Source organism: Cheilinus undulatus, linkage group 24, assembly GCF_018320785.1.
Source record: "Cheilinus undulatus linkage group 24, ASM1832078v1, whole genome shotgun sequence".
NCBI classification, from domain to species: domain Eukaryota; kingdom Metazoa; phylum Chordata; class Actinopteri; order Labriformes; family Labridae; genus Cheilinus; species Cheilinus undulatus.
The window spans coordinates 4,999,311-5,018,939 of record NC_054888.1 but is presented as its reverse complement, the minus strand read 5'-3'; the positions used below and the strand labels follow the sequence as shown (position 1 = coordinate 5,018,939).

Genomic DNA, 19,629 nt, shown 5'->3' with positions numbered 1-19,629 from the left:
TCAAAACACAGGAGTTGAGAGGTTTCTGATGCAGACCTCTATGAGGCAACTTTGACAGTTGGGCAGGAAGTGACATACAGACTTTTGTCAGGTGTTTCCTTAGTTTGTGGTGTGCTATTTTCAATTTTACCCCCTTACCCTAACCTTTATAGTTCAGGTGCCCAACACTAACCCTCTTTGAGTTCTCCTTAGTTTGTGGTGTGTTATTTTTGATATTATCCTTACCCTAACCCTTACCTTAAGGCAGTGTTACTCAACCCTGCTCAACCAAAGAGCCAAATTGTTGAAAAATACCTTTGCAAGAACCACAATCTAAGTTGTGAAAAGTGGCAATTAGAATAAGTTAAAGATGGCAAAACAGGTGAAAAAGCTGCAAAAAAGTGGCCAAAAATGGGGGAACAGGGGTAAAATAGGCAGAAATGGCAAAAACTGGGTGAGACACGACAAAAATGACTTACAGGTGGCAATAATGGTAAAAAAGGCAGCAAAAAGAAAAAAAAATGAAAGACATGGCAAAAGCATTTAAAAGGTGGGGGAAAATGAGGGAAAAGTGACTAAAATTGGCAAAAAGCAGCAAAAAGGTGGGGGGAAATGAGTGAAAAATGACTAAAATTGGCAAAAAGGTGGGGGAAAATGAGTGAAAAGTGACTTAAATTGACAAAAAAACTGCACAAAAGTGGCAGAAAGTCAATGAAAATAACTTAAATTGGCAAAAAGCAGCAAAAAGGTTGGGTAAAATGAGTGAAAAGTGACTAAAATTAGCAAGAATCAACAAAAAGGTGAAGGAAAATGGCTAAAAATAACTAAATTTGGCAAAAAAGCGGCAAAAAGGTAGGGGAAAATGGGAAAAGTGACATTTAATTGCAAGAGGCACCTTAAATGGGCAAAAAGTGCCAAAAAAGGGAAAACATGGGCATAGAAATGCAAATAAGGGCAATGAAAACACACAGACAAAATAGAGGTTGACAATTTAATTCGACAATTATAGCCTGCTATATAAATGCAAAAACAAAAAACAAATTGCAATGTTTAATTCTGAGGTCAAAGTTTCCTTTTTTTATGATTATCCAGGGGAATAATATTTCAAATTTAGACAAAAAAGAGCCACAAATCCTCACAAAAGAGCCACGCGTTGAGTATCACTGCCTTAAGGGTTTCAGGTACCTAACCCTAACTCTCTTTGAGTTTCCCTAGTTTGGGGTCTGTCTAATTAAATTGATTCCCTCTGTAAATTTTAGATTTTTATTTATACAATTCTGCTGTTGTTGAAAATAGGCACTTAGCGTGTCCTCTGATGGGGAGCAAAAAATATTAGTCATTCAGAACGTCATTTTGATTTTGGCTTGGGTAATGTACAGTGCCGTGAAAAAAAGTATTTGCCCCCTTTCTGATTCCTGATTTTTTAGCATATTTATCACACTTTAATGTTTCGGGTCATCAAACCAATTTTTATTTTTCACAAAGACAACCCAAGTAAATAGAAAATGCAGTGTCTGAATGATTATTTAATTTTTAAAGGGGGAAAAAAATCCAAACCTGTTTGGCCCTGTGTGAAAAGTAATTGCCCCCCTTGTTCAGTTATGAGTTAGCTGTGATTAACCACAGTTATTGGAAAGCAGAGTTCAGTTTCACTGGCCACACCCAGGCCAGATTACCACCAGATTTGTTGAATCTAGAAATCACTTAAATAGAAGCTGTCAGACAACGTGAAGTAGGCTACAAGATCTCAGAAAGAAACGTATGATGCCACGATCCAAAGAAATTCAAGAACAAATGAGAAACAAAGTGATTGAAATCTATCAGTCTGGTAAGGTTACAAAGACATTTCCAAGACTTTGGGACTCCAGCGAACCACGGTCAGAGCCATTATCCACAAATGGAGAAAACTGGGAACAGTGGTGAACCTTCCCAGGAGTGATCAGCAAACCAAAATGACTCCAAGAGTGCAACAACGACTCATCCAGGAGGTCACAAAAGAACCCAGAACCACATCCAAAGAACTGCAGGCCTCACTGGCCTCAGTTAAGGTCAGAGGTCATGACTCAACCATCAGAAAGACACGTCTGTAAGAGAGATCCATGGCCAAACCCGCTGCTGACATAAAAGAACACTCATCTCACATTTGCCAAGAAACATCCTGATGATCTCCAAGACTTTTGGAGAAATATTCTGTGGACTGACGAGACAAGAGTTGAACTTTCTGGAAGATGTGCGGCCCGTTACATCTGGAGTAAAAACAACACGGCATTTGATAAAAAGAACATCAAGCCAACAGTCAAACATGGTGGTGGCAGTGTGATGGTCTGGGGCTGCTTTGCTGCTTCAGGACCTGGACCACTTGCTGTGATTGATGGAACAATGAATTCTGCTGTCTACCCGAAAATCCTGAAGACCAGCGTCCAGCCAGTTCATGACCTCAAGCTCAGGCTCTCTTGGGTTAGTGCAGCAGGACAACGACACGAAACATACCAGCAAATCCACCTCTGAATGGCTCAAGAAAAACAAAATTAAGGTTTTTGAGTGGCCCAGTCAGGGTCAGGACTTAAATTCAACTGAGATGCTGTGGTGTGACCTTAAACGGGCAGTTCATGCTGGAAAACCCTCCAATATGGCTGAATTAAAACAATTCTGTGAGGAAGAGTGGGCCAAAATTCCTCCACAGAGATGTGAAAGACTCATCAGCAGTTATCACAAGCAAAGGGTGGAACAACCAGTTATTAGGTTCAGGGGGAAATTACTTTTTTACACAGGGCCAGATGGGTTTTGATTTTTTTCACCCCTTAAAAAAATATAAGAATCATTCAGACACAGCATTTTTATTTACTTAGGTTGTCTTTGTGAAATATAAAAATTTGTTTGTTAAGCCGAAACATTTAAGTGTGATAAATTATGCAGAAAAACTCAGGAATCAGAAAGGGGCAAATACTTTTTCACAGACCTGTCTGTCACTGTGTCGGTCGCCCTATTGTAGAGGTCTGCAGCCAGATCCTCTTACAGAAGTTCCCCTTTATGTTTCTTTTTATGGACACAAAAACAAAAACATAAACATGCACATGTTAAAGGTACGCCACTGTAAAGAGAAGAAAATGTGTTTAAAGGAAGAAAAAAGGGGACAGAGGCAGAGCAGACGGATTAAACTTCCTGTCTTTAAGGATGAGTTAAAGATCAGAGAGCAGTGAAAAGGAGGATTATTTTGAGCTGTCACTCCTGATGGGGATCTAAAAGCAGGCCGAGGATGGTTTCCTTTTCTTTATTTATTTTCATGTGTGATGCAGAGGACAGAACGCTAAAGAGAACAGCCAGTTTATTTAACCTGCAGTTTCCTGGCTCTATATGTCCTGCTGCCTTTAAAGAGCCTGATTATAGAGTGAGATAAAGCTCCTTTATTATATTCTATATTTATCACTGATCCTCAGTCTGATGGAAATGGCTCACATCAATCAAACCATAAAAAAATACTCACTACATTATGAGGGAAATGCTTTTATTTTATTGTGTTGTAATTTTCAGGGGCTGTTTTGCCTTTATTTTGAAATGTCAGAGACAGGAATGTGCGGACATAAAGTGGATGTAGCACCAAAATAGCTTTTTTGTATTAACTCGATCAAAAAGGAAAGATTCAAGCATAGTAAAGGAGGGAATCTGCCTCCTGAAGCAGAACTTCCACAATTCACACATTCAGGATGAAGAAAGTCCACGTTTATGGCTCCCTAAAAAGAAGACGCTCACAACTGAAGACTGCCTCTAGTAGGACTTTTGGAGATCCTGCATTTAGTTAGTGTAACACTCTTAAGGAGTAAAGGGAAACTGCTTCAGTCTAGACTAGAGTCACACTGTTTTCTCAGTTTCATATCAGAAGTAGGATCCCGAAGAAAGTTTTTTCATTTCGTTTTTGACATGCGTAGGTCACAAAGCTTTGTAGAAACTTCAATACATGTACGATAAAGGATGAGGAGGATGGATTACAGGGTTTTTAATCACACCTGGCTTCTTTTATTGCTGACTTGTTTGTTTTATTGTAGACTCACCTCCGTTAGAACCTCTACATTCATGAGAAAGATGCTTGTCTGGCCAGTGTTGCCAACTTAGTGACTTTGTCGCTATATTTAGCGAGGTTTCAGACCCCTTTTGCGATTCTTTTCAAAAAGCGACTAGTGACAAATCTAGCGACTTTTTCTGGTGTTATTGGAGAGTTTTGGAGACTCTGACATGAAAGCTTGTATCATTGTTGCTCCTCTCAGTGAGCAGTGGGTGCAGCCGTGGGCCCCTCCCTGTCCCAAAGCACTCACAGGCAGCCCAGTCCTCTGCAGCAGTCCGTCTCAGCTGCAGTCAGAGCAGGACATGCTCACCTCTCCACATCCAGACTGCAAATTAACCGCGCTGTGAAAGCGCCTTCACTGTTTTTTCTATTGTCTCTTTTTGGTTAATTTAAATTGTTAATGAAGACTGTATACAAAAAAAATGTATTATAAATGTTATGGTTAAAAATGTTCATGTTTCACTGGGATTTGTTGTATTCTTTTAAGTGGATCATGCAGTTTAAAACCAAACCAAACTTAAGAAAACTAAACTTCTAACAAAAATAGAATAATAAATAGAATAATAAACTAAAAATGAAAATTAAAGTAGCTGCCAGAGTATCTCTTGAGTCATTTTGCTGGTCCCAAGCCCAGATGAAGGAGGAGGGTCAGAATTGTGACGTTATAAAGACAAGAATTGACAAAAGTAAGTTCATTTGTAGTTCTACTCATATTAAGGGTCTTTTTACTCACTTTTTGTCTCTCTCATGATGTTTTTTGTCCTTTCTTCAGCGTCCATTACAATTAAATGCATACTGCATCAAGACCCCCGATGCTGGCTACTTTTCCCCACTGACTGACCTCTCCATGTGTTTATGTAAAGTCATGTGATTGGCTTCAAACATTTGTTAAACTGCAAAGAACAGGACTGAACTTCTCTATCACAAACACTTTTTCTGCCAGCTTTTGCACTTTCACACCACGGTGAAATGCCAACTGTTGCAGACCTCTACAATGGAGCGACTTTGACTGTGGGACAGGAAGTGATGTACTAACCTTTGTTGGGTGTTTCCTTCATTTGTGGTATGCTATTTTACCCCAACTCTAACCTTTAGGGTTCAGATGCCTAACCCTCTTTGGAGTCCTGTTGATTCCACTTTTGATGCTTTAAAAACACAAAGAAATTTTCCTCATCTTTGCAGGATGGTGCATTGAATTTGTTTAGGAATCGAGCTATGAAACCAAAACTGCAAAACCAAAATAATCCGGACAAAGCAGCTTTTAAAACTATAGAAAACATGAAACCCTGAACATCAAAAATGCTGTTTCAAAGCATTTCACAACTTCTTCAGTCTTCAGAAGCAACTTAACAAACATTTTTCAGACATGTTGCTCATATAAAATTCTAAATGGATGTATGATTGTCCAAAAAATTGTAAAACAACTCATTTTCATCACTTTAATTTTTGTTATTGAGCAATTTTGGTTGTTAAATTTAGGGGTTCAGTGTTTTGCAACTCACCACATTCAGTTTTTATTTAGATTCTAAAAGGAAATAAGGTTGTAAATATTTACGGCACAGTTCACTGATATCATGCTTTCCTTCTTTGTCACAATGAACCAAAACACTTCAGAAAACGTCCTCTTTGTGGTCTTAGTATGATCCAAATATTATCTATGAGCTAAAAAAATAGCTGCCACGGCTGCAGCAGGGTCTTTTTGCAGTGACTCAGCTTCTGAAGAAATCAGTGGCAGCAAATCATATGTTGCACAGTTGTCAAATTAATTCACATCTTTCTCTCCTGCTCCAGATTAACTTCAGGTGTAAACCGTCGTTCAGAGAATCAGGCTCAAGGAACATCCGAGAGGTTAGTTCATCCTCAAAAAATCCAGAAAAATGTCCCAAACTATCATTGCTACTCTCACCAAGCTTACTTTGCTTTCACTTTGACTCCTGTTTTATGTTGTTTAGTTGTTATTTTGTTGTTATTTTGAGTGTAAAATGTATGATTTTTGTGTTTTCAGCCTATAGTCGTGCGTCATCACTGGGTGCATCGGAGGAGACAAGAGGGGAAATGTAAACAGTGTGGAAAGGTAGGCAACAATGGTGGATGCACTCTCCTTTAACACCATTGGCTTCAATTTTCCATCATATATGCAGCACAAACAGTATAAAATTGACTAAAAATGAGCTGAAACAGCAGATAAACTCCTTATTTTGGCTGAAGTTGATCACAGCTGTCTTTTCCATGCAGGGTTTTCAGCAGAAGTTTGCCTTTCACAGCAAAGAGATCGTGGCTATCAGCTGCTCATGGTGCAAACAGGCTGTAAGTACAACTTATAACAATCATTAGACCACGAGAAGTCTGTACTTTTGTCCACAAATCTCATTGAATGTGGATGTTTCCCTTTTTAGTACCACAACAAGTTGTCCTGCTTCATGCTGCAGCAGATTGAGGAAGCTTGTCCAATAGGAGCTCATGCTGCTCTCATAGTCCCGCCCACTTGGATTATACGGGTCAGACGACATCAGGTAACACTGATTTTAGTCACTTTTATGCCTTTACTTGAGGCATGGTATTGTTTCTAACCTTGCAAAGCTGATGAAGTGGCCTGATTCCATCACAGCTAACGCCTTCAAACATGATTATCCCTGACCTTTTCGAGGCAGATGTGGGAGTGTTGATATTTCTGTTTTTGGGCTCAGCTTTTTCCACATGTATTAAGTCTTGATAAAAAACAATCTGCACCATATTTTCTCTCTTAGGAATTAAACTCAAAGCTGTCTTTTTTGTGTCTTCCTCAGTCGTCCATGAAGTCAAGTAAGAAGAAAAAGAGGACATCTTTCAAGAGGAAAAGCAGCAAGAAAGGAGCAGAGGTCAGTTGAAGCCAAGCACAAAGATATTATCATATTTCTCTCTTTCTAAAAGACTGGCAAACAAAACATTTTGCAACCTGACAGAGTCCCTCACTGTAATTGATCCCCCACTATGACGTATACTCAGCACGATACTGATTCATAAATCCCTGAAGGACCTCGACAAGAAACTAGTTGCAGCCGTTTATCCATCCACTTGGAGGTGCAGTATTTATCTGAGCTGAAATGATGACTTTCTGCTCTTACTGCACAGTCACTTTCATCCTGGTGCTCTTAAACCTCATAACACCCTGCCCCCACATAGGAGGACATTACATTCTGTTTTTTCTACAACATAGAATTCATTTCTTCTGTGATATTATTTTAGATTATTGTTGAGAATGCCCATTGAAATTGGAAAAAGGGAGAATTTGTAATGAATTGTTTAGGAATTTTCCTGGATATTTTTGGGATTATAACTTGGTCATTTTTATTTGTTTTTCATAGATATTTTTGTTTATTGGATGTTTTCAAAGGAAAATTCTTGAATATTTCATGGGATTTTTTTTTTTGCCTTTTTGTGTAGATTTGGGAAATGTATTTGTAATTCTGGGGGATTTTATTTGTTTTTTGAAGGGGTTTGTGCTTTGCAATTTTTAGGTTTTTCTCAAGGAAACCTGGGAAATTTGATTTTTAATTAAAGCAATTGAAAGGCAGGGGGTCTTTTGAGAATTCTAGAATTGTATGGAAATTTCATGGAACTTGTAAAGATGTTGTGTGTGGGGGGGGGGTATTCCATTGTCTTCATATAATTTTGGGGAATTTGTTCTGAGATTTTTGGGAGAGTTTTTGAAAAATTTCAGGAATTTGTATGGATATTTTTTAAAGTTAAAGTTTAGACATCATGATAAAGTTTCACTGAAAAATTTGAGAAAGATTCTTATGTTAAACTTCCAAAATGTGTTTAAGAATCTCTCAGAAATTGTAGGTAGTTTCTTTGAAGTTTCGGATCATTTCTGTTGATGTTGGACATCATTTTTAGTCAAGTTTAATTTCTGTTCAAAGACAGTGCTTGGCTTTTAAGACAATTCTGTTCTATTCTATTTATCCCAATAAGTTGAAGAAACTAAAACTATTCTAAACAAAAGCTCAGCTCTCAGGAGGTTCAGCCTGTCTGGCCTGTCTGCCTGTGGCCTGCTGCATTTTAGATGGAAAGAAAATTCAAATACTAGTACAATAATATGTTAATCAGGGCAAAATATTTATTTAATTCTTTTTTATTTGAAAGTACAGCCCCCAGAGTCTCTAAATCTGGCCCTTGTGCAAATGTTCTTGACGACCCCTGACTTAGATGTTTGTATTTTCTTCTTCTCTGATAGGAAGGACGTCTGTGGAAGCCATTTATAATCCGACCAATCCCTTCACCTTTAATGAAACCACTTCTGGTGTTTGTTAACCCTAAAAGTGGAGGAAACCAGGTATTTATAAAACAATAGCTCATCTTACAGCAAAGCAAGCTGATGCTCTAATTTTTCATGTGTTTTAAATGATTTTAGTCTAATTTCTTTGTTGTTTTTGTTTTTTAGGGCACAAAGATCCTGCAATCGTTCATGTGGTATCTGAACCCCAGACAGGTGTTCGACCTGAGCCAAGGAGGACCAACTGAAGGGTTTGTCTATTTTTCTCCTTATCAAACACACTTCACCTTTAAATATCAGATATTTTTGTTTGAATTGACCTTTAACTAGTGCCAATCTCTTAGGCTGGAGCTGTATCGCAAAGTCCACAACCTGAGGATCCTTGCCTGTGGAGGAGACGGCACTGTGAGTAAAAACACACAACAGACAGTATTTATCTGTTATATAGATAAAAACTGTAAACAAATGATCTAATGTGATGACTGTGATGACTAATTAAAGTTAAAAGCCTTAAAAAGAGCGTTGTAAATCTTTTGCTGAGGTGTTTCTTCTGAGCACTGAAACTCTGTGATTTAAAACGATGTTTGTCTCTGAACGTCACTTCTTCTTCTTGTCTCTCGGTTTGTTATCCAGGTGGGCTGGATCCTGTCTTGTCTTGATGAACTCGGATTAAACCCTCAACCTCCTGTCGCTGTGCTACCTCTGGGGACGGGAAACGACCTCGCCAGGACCCTGAACTGGGGAGGGGTGTGTAAAAAACACCATTGCTGAATCACTTCAAATGAAGCTCCTCACAGTTGCTCCATGTTTCCTAGATTTAAAGCCTCTACAAAAACAACACTTTGATGTGTTAATGTGCACCTTCCTCAGGGCTACACGGACGAACCTCTGTCCAAGATCTTGTCCCATGTCGAAGATGGAACTGTGGTGCAGTTAGACAGGTGGAATCTACAGGTTGAACCAAACCAGAATGCAGGGGTTGAACCCGATGAACAGCAAACAGATAAGGTAAAAACACGCTTGTTCTCCTTGCTGGACTTTAGTTAATACACTGCACAAAAATGCTCAAAAAGAATGTCAAGCTTTTGGCTAAGATTTTGGCACGCCCACGAGAGACATGCCTCCCACTTATCATAATATCAGAGAGTCAAACGTTGGATGTAATTTTGTTGGATGCAGAGAAGCATTTGACCGCGTAGAATGGCCATATTTTTTTGAAGTTATACAAAAATTTTGATTTGGCCCTGAATTTGTTTCATGGATCCGGCTTTTATACTCTGCGCCAGAACAAATACTGAATTCTCTATTTTTTCCTCTAACATTTTCTGGAATACACAGAGGAGGTTTGGAACATAAAGTGCTTCTATATGCAGATGATCTATTATTATATGTTCAATTCCCATTGAATTGTGCTGATAGAATTGTTAATTTGTTAAAAAAAATCTAATTTCCCAAGATGCACTCCCTCTTCCCCTATCCGCTAGCAGCTTTAAATCATCAGAGCTGACTTGGCCAAAATTCATTCATCAAGCAAACATTTTTGAAGTCGTCTCCAACCAAACTTTGATTTTTACTTTTCAGAAACCTGCATTGTAATGTTATGAATTTGGCAAAGTTTTTAATAGCGATGTGCACGGTTAAACTGTCAAATTCATTTATCAAATTTGCCAGCGAGAGTTACGAGTCAGTTTAACTAATTACCTATCATTTTTATAAACACAGGCCTGAATTCACAGTCTGTAATGCTCTTTTAAACTGTAATGAACCTCCCACCACTAGAGGCCGCTGTAGCTTCAGGCAATAGCCGCTGCCTTCCTGTCTGAGCTTTTCACGACTCCTCAATGCTCGTAAATATGAGAAGCTCAGCCGTAGCTTAGCGGTTAGCATGTAGTAGGAACAGCATGGTGTGACAGTTTTTAAAGTAGTCAATTGAAATAAACTTGTATGTAAGCTGTTGAGGATTGAACTCATGTATAACTACTCAACCGAAGTGAAAAGAGGCCACACATTAAAGCATGATATTAATCTGCAAAGAGGAAAGAAGGTTGGCGGTGTTTAGCTTTAAATGTTAGCCACGCTATATAGAGTATATCAGGCTCACATCACACCTGACTCTTTGATTAATTTGACTGTTTTCTTAGGACTTTCTCCTCTATAGACTAGTCGGTTTAGCGAAACTTAAATGAGCGTTGGGGGAAATAGACACTTAGGAACATCCTTAGGTTTTAAATGCCAAATCTGTGTAAATTAGTTCACACCACAGGACTTTAGTATTCCTGTTTAAGCTTGGACTCCTTGCTTGAAATGAAACAACCATAGTCCATTAAGGAACTCTCCTCTAAAGGCAGAGTGTATTTTGCCAATATAACCAGGGTGTGAATTTTGGCACTCTTCGGACTCAGAAAAAAAATGTTTTCAAACTTGTGCATGTATTATGACACAGATATTTTCTTTGAGTTTTTTGGACACACCTTAGGATGATCAAAAACAGAATTATAACCACTTAATATCCTCATAACTTCAAATTAAACAGAATATATATTCCTGCTGTAAAGTTGGACATTTTAACATGAGGTTCTATGAGGAACGACTCATTGTCGGAGACAGCCTCTAGTGGGCTCTATAGGGACTGCAGATTTGCCATACACATTTTGAATATACACTAAGTAACTTTAAAAACGCACATTGAAATTCATGAATATATTACCTGTAATTCATGAACTATATTTCCCATTACAGTTGTTGTTCTTTTTGCACACATCTTGTGGGAGACATACAAAAAAAAATCAGGAATCAAGGAAACAGTTTATTCAATCACACAATAAAAAGTTGACAGTACCACCCATTCTTAAAAGTCCAAATTTTAATATCTGGTATGACCTCCATTTGCTCGCACAAAATGGGCCACACTCTGAGGCATAGATGTTATGAGGCCATTAATCTGTCTCTGTGCCATTCCTCCTGAAGAGCTGTATGCGCCTTCACGATTTTGGTCAACAATTTAACCCATCCCAATATTTCACTCACCTACCCAGTTTATACACTTTTGAGTACAACTCTCATGAATTGGTCTGTGGTTGAGAAAAGGCACAATCAGTCATGCAGAACAAAGGTATATTGTGTGTCTGAGAAGTTGTTTGAAGCATCTGAGTACATCTCATGACAATTCTGGCAAATTTTACAGTGTGCGTTTTTAAAGTTACTTAGTGTATTTTTAGAGTTGCTGTAATTTTTAGCTGCCTTTATTTCTAGAGATAGGACAGAGAGGCCTGAAATACTGATGAGAGTGCAGAGGGGACTTGAACCTGGACCACCTACATCAGGGATGCCAGACTCAATCACAGCAGGGGCTGAAACCTGAATCTGGGTCTAACCTGAAGGGCCTAACTGGGTCAAAATTTCCCATAAACTGTCAACCTCATCTTCACAGCAAATGAATTATAAAGGAAAAAAACGTAACATTGATGATAAATGATTCTGAGATTAAAAAAAAAAATCCGAAGATAAATTCAAGATTTTTAACTGTTAAAGTACTAAATGAATTCAAAGTCATGAGATTTAAAGGTCAAAATATGAGATAAAATTCAAAATTCTGAGTTTTAAAGGTAAAAATATAATAGAAAATTTAAAAAACCCATGAGTTTAAAAGGTCAAAAAATGGAATGAAATTAAAAACTCATGAGTTTAAAATGTCAAAATATGAGATGAAAAATGTAACAATTTGAATCGAAAAGGTCAATATTTGGGACTAAAAGCTATAATTAGGAGTTGAAAAGGTCAAGATATGGAAAAAATTCTAAATAAAAAAAATCAGATAAGAATATAAGATACAATTCAAAATCAAGAGTTTTTAATGTCATATTTAAGAGAAAATTAAAAATACTGATATATAAAGGTATAAAGATGAGATAAAAATGTACAATTGTAATTTGAAAAGGTTAATAACCAGGATTAAAATTCAAAGTTAGGATTTGAAAATTCTAATTCATGAGTTTAAAACGTCAAAATATGACTTAAAAATTTAAATGGTGAATCTAAATGTTCAAAATATGAGATAAAAGTCAAAATTATGATTTGAATATGTCAGAACATTACTTAAATCATTATTGTGAGATACAAAATACAAAATACAAAATGAAATCACAAATTTCTTTTCCCACATTCCTTACATTTTATCATTTTAGCTCTTCCATCTTTCTTATTCTCATGACTTAAAAGGGATATTTTACATCATTATGGTTAAGTTTACATTGTTTTACTGGAGTAAATCTGCAGACCTCATACTGGTGGGTTTAACTGTACCACGGGCTGCTTGGCAGCTTAAATAAAACGGAGGAGCATTTCCTTCCTGTGAACAGAAGTCTTAAAGAAGCTGTATGCACTCACATCTCAGGGGTATTTAGATGTTGCAGGTGGTTCAGTAACAGCAGGCAGATAAAACAATGAGAGTAAAATGAGCAATATTTCAGTGATAGTGATAGAATAAATTCTGATTATATTACTCTGACTCTATGCAGATGGATTTCTACATTCACCAGGCACCACCTAGCTACTCAGCCATCTGCACCCCTCGCTACATTTTTCAGCCATAAAAAGAACTGGGATAAAAAAACCTTTTTAAGCCATTGTTACTCTTATGTGTTATGTTTTTGTCTGTTTTCTCTCCTAGCTTCCTTTGGATGTTTTCAACAATTACTTCAGTCTGGGATTTGACGCTCATGTGACACTGGAATTCCATGAATCAAGAGGTACATTTATATTAACAGCCAGAGGAGTGTAGCCCAAATGCTAATGCATATTTTGAACATTAACTCAGATATAAAAACTGTATTTTTGCTTTGTTTTGTATGAAATGTTTTGTTGATTTTCAATCCTTTCTGTTGTTTCAGAGGCAAACCCAGAGAAATTCAACAGCCGCTTCAGGAATAAGATGTTCTACGCTGGGGTGAGTAAACCTCTGTGTGTTTTACTCTTCATTATCTACATTTTTATGAAACATGCTTATATGCCCAGTCTTAATTTGCCTGTTTCGTATTCCCCAACACAAAAGAGCCTTCTTGAAGCCTGAATAGCAGATTAGAAAATGACAAGTGTCATCTTTGGTCCAATTTGCAAAAAACATGATCCAATGCCTTGTGGGGTGCCACTCCAATGGAGAGAACATGATTCAGTGCTAAATTAGATTCCCTGCTTGTGCATTTTCATGATGGAATAGTGAAAGTCTCTGACTCTGACTTGTTTTGGGACCTGCCATCATTTGCTATTCTGCACTGACTATAGATGAAGGTACAGAGCATCCAAAGTCTCCTGAGAGGATGAGATTAATCTTTAGGGAACAGATTCTGACTTCATCTTCTCTCTCTTGTGTAATGATCCAGATATAAAAGTTTATTTTTTGGCTTGGACCATGCTGCTAATTATGATAACGGGCATTTAAGAGCTCTTAAAGCATCCAGTGAGGGAAATTTCTCAAAAAGAAATCAATGAGTTTGTTTGGACATGCAATAATGATCTGTTCTGAGCATTTAGATACAAAATGACTGCACCCTAGTACACGTGTCCAAACTATGACTAAAAGACTAAAAAATGAAAACAGTCTTTAGTGATGACCTGATGCCTTTATTAGGCCATTTCAGGCTGGGTACAGCAAACATACACCCAGCCTTCATCGTTTTCTGACCCCTTTATTTGGAGTCCATGGAGTCCCCTATCTATGGTAGCCCATTTCTGCCACATAAAAAAGAAAATTCTGGAAGTAAGGGCAACTTAAAAAAAACAAAAAAAATCTGTAGCCATTATTATGAGATAAAAAGTCATAATGAAGAGGAAAAAAAAAGCCAAAATTATACTACAAAAATTATAAGATAAAAAATTCATAATTAAAAGAGAAAAAGCCAAAATTATAATACAAAAATTATGAGATAAAAAATTCATAATTAAAAGAGAAAAAGCCAAAATTATAATACAAAAATAATGAGATAAAAAGTCATAATTATGAGGAAAAAAAGCCAAAATTATAATACAAAAATTTATGAGAAAAAAGGTCATAATTTAGAGGTACAAAGTCAAAATTATGAGATAAAACATCATAATTTTATCTCATTATATTGACCTTTTTAACTCTTAATCCTGGCATGTTATCTCATAATTTTTATATTATAAGTTTGGGTTTTTATCTCATAATTATGACTTTAATCTCAAAGTTATTGTCTTATATTTTGTTGTTTTTATATCATAATCTAAACTTTTTTCTCCATAATTATTACTTTTTATCTCATTATTTTGACTTTCTATCTCATACTTATGCCTTCTTATCTCATAATTGTTACTTTTTATCTCATAGTTTTTATCTCATATTTATGGATTTTTATCTCATAATTATGACTTTTTATCTCATAAATATGAATTTTTTTATCTCACAATTTTTATCTCATATTTTCAACTTTTAATCTCATATTTATGACTTTTTATGTAATAATTTTATCTCATTATTTTGACTTTCTATCTCATACTTATGACTTCTTATCTCATAATTGTTACTTTTTATCTCATAATTTTTATCTCATAATTATGACTTTTTATCTTATAGTTATGAATTTTTTATCTCTTAATTTTTATCTCATAATTTCTACTTCTTATCTCATAATTATTAATTTGTATCTCAAAATTTTGATCTCATAGTTATGAATTTTTATGTCATAATTATGACTTTTATCTCATATTTATGACTTTTATCTCATAATTATGATTTTTTAATCTCTTAATTTCTATCTTGAATTTCAACTTTATATCTCATAATTTTTATCTCATATTTATGACTTTTTGTTTTACATTTATGACTTTCTACCTCACAATTTTGACTTTTTATCTCATAATTATAATTTAGGATTTTTTTTTCAAGAATTCTTTACTTTCACATTTTCCTTTTTTGTTAGGTATGGAAGCCTATTTCTGCCAATCTGAATGATTTTAATCCAGTTGCAGAAACTTATCTCATGCAATCATAGCTAATGTGGTTAGAGATGACTAAATACCACTGCAGTGAGAGAGACTGTTGTTCTGGATCATTCTGACAGAAACAGCAGGAGAAATCTTCCTCTGAGACAGCTTGACAGTGTGTTTTTGTTTGTGTATCCTGGGCAGACGGCGTTCTCTGATTTCCTGATGGGGAGCTCCAAAGATCTGTCGAAGCACATCAAAGTTGTGGTGAGTATCTGTCGGTCAAACAGTCGCTCGTATGTGATAAAATAAAATGTGGGGTCTTTCTCAACCGTCTCTCTCTCTCTCTCTCTGTGCAGTGTGATGGCACAGATTTGACGTCAAAGGTTCAGGACTTGAAACTGCAGTGTTTGGTCTTCCTCAACATCCCCAGGTGATTTTTGTATTAACTGTTACCGTTCTAGATACTTCTTTTTACCTACTATAACACTAACCCTTAAATCAGCATTCGCCCCGTATGCTTCTGCTGCAGAGACATAAGCTTTAAACAAGACTAGGTTAAAACCTAGTATATGGCTGACCGCAGCTATCTGGGATGCCTGCTGAAATGCCAGAATGAATTGTGTAATCTGGCAGAGTGTTTTTTGTTGGGGTGGGTACTTGATCTGTCCCATGTGTCTGTGGGTTGAGAATTGAAGGACCCTTTAAAGTTTAAAGCATAAAACCCTGTCAGCAGGAAACGGCAAACCTGACATGCCAGATCGACTGAATATATTTCACATTGAGCTGGAAAAGCTCCCATAGAAAGTGTTTGGGAAGGGCAGGAGTTATCAGAAAATCTTCTGAGGGTGATTGGAGGATTGGAGTCCAGTTCCGATAAAGCTGATACTTTCCTACAGCTACATCTGAGCTAACAGCGGCAGCAACCCCTGGATACACCAGAAAACCCTACCATAATGATCACAAACCCATGCCGTAACAAAGCGGGAGAAGAGGGAATACATCTTTTTTGTCACACAAAGCTTTCAGTGTTGCTCTCTGCTCTTGTTTTAATAAAGGCACATTGTCCAGTTCTGACAAAACTGCCGCTGTGGCTACGTCTGAGCTAATCACTTCAGTAGCTGGCATTGTGTGCAACCACTCGCAAGACCTAGCCCTTCCCCCGTAACTATTACAAACCATGCCAAAGGAGGTCCTCAGAAGGGCGAAAACATCTTTCACAACATTAAAAGCTTTTAGGATTGTTTTTATTTTTTATTTCATAAAGAAACATGGTCAGCTTTATCTGAGGTAAACACAGCAGTGGAGGCTTTCAGTACAACTAAACCCCACCCATAGCGCAGCTCTGTATGTAAGCAGGGCTTGACATTAACTTTTTTGCTCACCAGCCATGGTGGCTAGTGGTTCTGCAAACTTACTAGCCACTCAGTATTTCCACTAGCCACAACTTTGGTGTTTGGAAACTGAGCTATATGCCAAATTTGGTACAAAGGGTAAGATACGACACACGTGCTCTACTCTCACCAATATGATCAATATCAGCTCTCCTCTTAATAAAGCACTTCTCCCTGTATACATGGGAGAAGGTCAGACTGTTAGAGACAGACTGTTAGAGACAGTCATCTAAGAGTCAAAACTCTTAGATTTTTATTTTCTTCATGGATATCAAGTTTATGCTACAATTAAAAGACTGTTAATTGGCTGTTTATTAGAAAAAAACTACAGCAGATTACAAGATTACAAGAACATCTCTTATTTTCACTCTGACAAATCTCCACCAGAGAATATTAGCCTAAGTGACCAACTTCTCCTGTCCTCTGCTCTATACTGTATGGAGGAAATGTTTTCATACATGTGTCTAATACTAATTAAAATATCTCTTTAAATAATGGATGACTTACATTTGGTGCGTGAAGCTCACACTTGGAGAACATTAAACAACTGATGTATAAAACAATAAGAAAAAAAAATCTCTGTTTAGTTAAATTCTCTTGGACTCCTAAGTGATCAGTTACAGACTTTAATCCTTCTGCCTCTGTTTCTCACTGCCTCAGTGAACTTATTTAAAGTTTCGGAGTTTCTCTCGTCTTTTATAACCGTTAATTATCGATTTATGGCAAATTTATAATTAACCCTGAATATACAAATGTTTAAAAGTTTCAATAGCATTTAAAGTATGCACACCTTTTTTATCATTTAGATCGCCCTCAACAGACAAAGAATATAGATGGAGTAATAATTAAACAATATTTAGGCTCGCACAAGCAACAGAGACACACAGCTGGAGCACACACACACACACCCACACACACCCACACACACACACACACACACACACACACACATAAACGGTGCTGACGCGCTGATCCTCCATGGATAGAGAAGCGCTTTAAAGCAGAAGGAGAAAGTCCAGGTCTGAGTTTATCCTGCAAATTCTGAAACATTTTCCCTAAACAGATAGAAGCCTTCAGTCTAACCAACATGTCAGTGCGAGTGTGTGTCCATATATGTTCGTGAGTGTCGCGTTTGTGTGTCATACAGCATCAAAGCCCTTGGCACTGTGTAAAAAGATGAAGAGACCAGCCACTTTTCAGTTCTTTTGGAGGGAAATTTGAGCTTTTATGTGCCGAACGGCCTCTTTGTAACAAGCCTAAATCATAAGGGCTAACAGACAAGCACTTTCAGAGTGAAGCATAAGTTGTGACACTAATAAATTCAACCCGCCATCATGGCTAGTTAGAGTCATGCTGCTACCCACCACAGCCAAAATCCACCCGCATTTGGCTAGTTTGCGGGCGTAAACGTCAAGCCCTGTATGTAAGGCTTTGAAAGTAAACCCTAGTTGGGTTTACGTTTAGAGGATTATAAGCATAAAACAGTGTAAACTGTCCTTGTATCTGTCGTCTCCCACATTTTAAAATTGTTCAGATTTGAAAATTTTCTCGTGTGCAGTCAGAAAAACTTTGTTGCAATTTAAAACTTTTGATCAATAAATATTTTAAATCTCAAACCATAAGAACATAACGATCTAGCATGTTAAGGGAGTAATTCAGAAGTGTCCTTGCTGCAGTTTCATGCCATGAATGAAAGATGACCAATAAAAATGTTAAATGACTATGAATGTCTCTCCACAGCTGGGAGTCTGAGATTACACAAGCTGTTTATGACACTGAAGAAATAAGGCTCCAATTTAGTCAAATTGTTTTTTAATCTTGTTTATTGTCATTGGTAAATTACTGATCGTGTCGTCGGAGCCTCTGCGTGTAATAAACTCCATCCCCGAGCAGAGCCAGCCTCGTCATCACGACTGTAGGTTTAACTCCCCGCCGACACCGGGGACGATTTAATTTCTGAGGATGCAGGTCTGAAGATGGAGCAATTATGTCCTTAAATCAGTCACTAGGAGCTTTAATCAGAGCAGACGGTGATGACGGAAATCTATGCTGCTGCTCGTAACATCTAAGAGTGTTTGTTTCAGGTGATAAAGTTTTGGAAATGACGGATCAGGCTCTCAGAGAATCAAAGGAATCACTGTGTGAATATTCAACAAACAGACTTAAGCTGAACTCTGATGTGTTTGCAGGTATTGTGCAGGCACCACACCTTGGGGAAATCCTGGAGAGCATCACGACTTTGAGCCACAGCGGCACGACGACGGATACATCGAGGTTATCGGATTCACAATGACGTCGCTGGTAAAGAGCTCGCAACTTTACATTTTTGTACTTAATAAGATTTTAAAAAATGACAATTTTTTCCTGCAATGTGCAAAATGACAACATGATGTCCTCTCCATTTTTAAGCAATAACTAAGGGATCCACATGTTCTAGAGTCCAGTGTGCAGAGTGTTTTACCTCCAGATGGTCCTCAGAGTGTTTTTGAGGATAATAAATGATTCATAAGTCAGAAAAACAGATGCTGAGCTCTTAAATGTCACAATGATTCATGCAGACAGCACGCTTTAATTGCACTGAACAATTTCAAACAACCATCATGAGTTATAAATCCAGAGATCCATCTGTTGGGGAATGCAGCACCTCTGGAGAAAAGACCAGTGTTTAATAGAGTCATAGCTGCAGTAGTGACTGTAGAATCAAACTGTGTCTGTGTGTATAGGCTACGCTGCAGGTCGGAGGTCACGGCGAGAGGTTGAATCAGTGCAGAGAGGTCACGCTGACCACCACAAAACCTCTCCCAGTGCAGGTAAATCACCTTTAAACACTCCTGGAAGAGTTTACTGTACCGCCTGAATATGTTGTAACATTTTGTTTGACATCATATTGGGTTATTCTCTCGTATCTTTCACCTTGTCAAATCATCTTGCATTGCATTGTTTCATCTTGTCTTGTCTCCTGTCTTAAATCATCTTGCGTTGCATCGTTTGCCTCTCGTCTA

At 37.3% G+C, this 19,629-nt stretch overlaps 1 protein-coding gene across 3 annotated transcripts in view; it reads left to right on the top strand.

The window, feature by feature from the left end:
* The window catches only part of LOC121506237 (diacylglycerol kinase zeta-like), a 182,278-nt gene that overhangs the window by 77,460 nt on the left and 85,189 nt on the right, over nt 1–19,629 (top strand). For all 3 annotated transcript variants that reach the window (XM_041781945.1, XM_041781944.1, XM_041781942.1), the window contains 16 exons: nt 5,831–5,887; nt 6,045–6,113; nt 6,275–6,346; nt 6,436–6,552; nt 6,826–6,897; nt 8,256–8,354; nt 8,463–8,545; nt 8,639–8,699; nt 8,928–9,041; nt 9,165–9,302; nt 12,964–13,042; nt 13,184–13,239; nt 15,438–15,500; nt 15,593–15,666; nt 18,817–18,928; nt 19,351–19,437. In XM_041781945.1, coding sequence (XP_041637879.1) covers nt 5,831–5,887; nt 6,045–6,113; nt 6,275–6,346; nt 6,436–6,552; nt 6,826–6,897; nt 8,256–8,354; nt 8,463–8,545; nt 8,639–8,699; nt 8,928–9,041; nt 9,165–9,302; nt 12,964–13,042; nt 13,184–13,239; nt 15,438–15,500; nt 15,593–15,666; nt 18,817–18,928; nt 19,351–19,437 — 1,353 coding nt within the window. The remainder of the gene's footprint in view (nt 1–5,830; nt 5,888–6,044; nt 6,114–6,274; nt 6,347–6,435; nt 6,553–6,825; nt 6,898–8,255; nt 8,355–8,462; nt 8,546–8,638; nt 8,700–8,927; nt 9,042–9,164; nt 9,303–12,963; nt 13,043–13,183; nt 13,240–15,437; nt 15,501–15,592; nt 15,667–18,816; nt 18,929–19,350; nt 19,438–19,629) is intronic.